Source organism: Tupaia chinensis, unplaced genomic scaffold (assembly GCF_000334495.1).
Source record: "Tupaia chinensis unplaced genomic scaffold, TupChi_1.0 Scaffold139757_1, whole genome shotgun sequence".
NCBI lineage: Eukaryota > Metazoa > Chordata > Mammalia > Scandentia > Tupaiidae > Tupaia > Tupaia belangeri.
Genome location: NW_006199637.1, coordinates 3,076,652 through 3,079,326, shown reverse-complemented (window position 1 = coordinate 3,079,326; position 2,675 = coordinate 3,076,652). Strand labels below are relative to the sequence as shown.

The 2,675-nt window shown below is 53.0% G+C and overlaps 1 protein-coding gene across 1 annotated transcript in view; it reads left to right on the top strand.

Moving 5' to 3' along the window:
• The first annotated feature begins 2,126 nt into the window (after positions 1–2,126).
• DRC1 (dynein regulatory complex subunit 1) overlaps positions 2,127–2,675 on the top strand; it is a 42,578-nt gene continuing 42,029 nt past the window's right edge. Inside the window, exon 1 of the mRNA XM_006162227.2 lies at positions 2,127–2,340. Coding sequence (XP_006162289.1) covers positions 2,186–2,340 — 155 coding nt within the window. The 5' untranslated portion in view covers positions 2,127–2,185. The remainder of the gene's footprint in view (positions 2,341–2,675) is intronic.

Here is a 2,675-nt window from a genome sequence, read left to right as displayed (position 1 = left end):
CTGGCCCAGCCAGGGTAGCTATTGATCTGTCAAGTTGGAAGCCCCCGACCCTGACCAACTGCAGGTTTGGATAACTGAGCCGAAACACACTGGGTTTCAGATGTGCAAGTGCAAGATTCTGATTGGCGGGAGGGCTGGGGAATCGTGGCAGGATGAGACTCTATTGAGCACACTGCCTCTTTCTCTCTTTTTTATTAAACAAACAAAACAACGGCAACAAACATTCCAGCTGCCTCTGGGTAGTTCTTAGGAAGGGCTGATCTTGGCCTCACAATTACCTGTGGGTTGAGTTAGGCAGACACTACCATGTAACACTTGAGAAAAAGATCTTCAGTAATTTGCTCAAGGTGGCATGGCAGGGCTAGGACTAGTACCCACATTTTCTCACTAACTCAGTACCCTGTCCTTGGTTTCCCATGGGCCAATGAGACAAGCCCCTGTCAAATGGTACCTACTGTGGTTTTAAGGAATTTTCTCAATGAGAACACTTTGTTGACAATGAGACACATAAACTACTAGGAAACAGTGCCTTTCTTTTTTTTTTTTGAGAGAGATTTTTGCTATAGGGTGCGTGCGCTCGCCAGACAAACAAAGACAGAGAGACAGAAAACGAGAAATCACCCCCCAGAGGGGATGGTCACGCCACAATCCCTTCTCCATTCTCCTCTCGTGGTCTTGGGCACACACGCACACGTGCCCGGTGTGAGTTTTAAGCCACCGGTCCAGGAAGCGAACCGTGGTCGACTACGTGGGAGTCCAGCGACATAGCCATTGCACTAACTGCTGGTTCCCGGAAACAGTGCCTTTCTAAAGACTGCTTCTTTGGGAGTTTATTAGTGCTGTATCCCTAACTTACTCTCCTCCACTCACCATTTCCTCTGCTCCCCTGTTCCTTTTTCTCTAAGTACAGAAATACAGTTAAGATAGTTACTGATTTTTCGACTTCAGGATGGTGCAAAAGCTATATGCATTTAGTAGCAGCCATACCAAATTTTGAATTTTGATCTCCTAGGCTAGCAAAATGCAAAAATATCATTCTGTTTTTCACTTTTAGTTCAGTATCAGTGACTCATGAGTCACTGCTTCATTATAAAGTAGTCCTGGTGTTAGATAAGCTTGCCAAACTGTAAGCTAATGTAAGTATTCTGAGCACATTTGAGGTAGGTTAGACTAAGCTATGATGTTCAATAGGTTATGTATGAAGTGGATTTTCGACAGGGTATCTTCAATTCACCACTCGCCTATGGAATGTAACCCCATCACAGGTCTAGGAGCATTTATTGATGCATGTGATTGCAGGTGGCGATGGGACTGTTTTGGGGTTCCAGTCCTACTGAGAAAGGCTACAAAAGGGAACCAGTAGTTAGCGTAATGGCTATGTCGCTGGACTCCCACGTAGTCGACCGCGGTTCACGTCCCGGACCCGGTGGCTTAAAACTCACTCTGGGTGCGTGTGCGTGCGTTCCCAAGATCCCGAGAGGAGAATGGAGGAGAAGGGATTGCGGCGTGACCATCCCCCCTGGGGGATGATTTCTCGCTTTTTGTCTCTACGTCTCTCTCTGTCTGGCGAGCGTACGCGCCCTATAGCAGAAAAAAAATAAAAAAAGGCTACAAAAGATAACCACCTCTTGCCGGATATATATTTATTGAGGCAGGGTAGATCCACATTCCGGAGGACATAGGCCAGTGCACCAAGTAGGAGCCCCCAAATGGATGGAGATAAATGGAGGGAGCAATCTGCTTTGGTTCATACTTCTGGAAGACTCCACAGGCTCAGAGTGGACCTATGATTCCCTGAGAAAAGACGCCTCTATGCTCGGCCTAGCACCGGGCGAGGCGTGCAGTAGGCCCTTCGTTATATTCAGCGAATATGAGTTTGAGGAATATTCATTTTTGGAAGAAAGATGAATCAGCCATCAGGGACAGAAAGTGCTGACTATAACTTGGTCCAGGTCTTTAGTGTTCCGGGTAAGACTCCAGTCTCTGTTGATAGACTGGGCCCTCGGAGGGGTCGGGACAGTCTTTTATCCGGACTGCAGGCAGCAGGAGGAAAGCCCAATCTGCAGGGCAGCGGGCGGGGCGGGAGCTGCGCGCGCAGCCACTGGGCGGCTTTTCCCCAGCAACAGGTTGTTCCTAGCAACCGGGCGACCGTCTGACAGTTGTCCAACCGCAGGTGACTCCGGCCATGAATCCGCCCGGGCCTTTGGAGGTCCTGGAGCAGAATGAGGAGGAGCACTTACCCACCCAGATCCTCGGGCCCTCGGTACATTCCGATAACCCTCAGGAGCGGATCCTGGCCCGGCGCCTCCGCATCGCTACGCGCCAGGAAAACCGGCGGAGGTGAGCGGGTCGGGCGGGCTCTGGGCGGAGCGGGGACGCGGTGCGGAGGGCTGAGAGGTCGGCACTGCCTGGGATCAGGGCCACTGCCCCGGAGGGGGCCACAGCCCGGGATCGGGGCCACAGCCCGGGAGCAGGGCCACTGCCCGGGATGGGGACCACGGCCCGGGATGGAGATCACTGCCCGGGATGGAGACCACTGCCCGGGAGCGGGGTCACTGCCAGGGATCGGGGCCACTGCCGGGGAGCGGGACCACTGTCCGGGATGGGGACCACTGCCCGGGATGGGGGCCACTGCCCGGGATGGGGGCCACTGCCCGGGAGCGGGGCCACTGCCC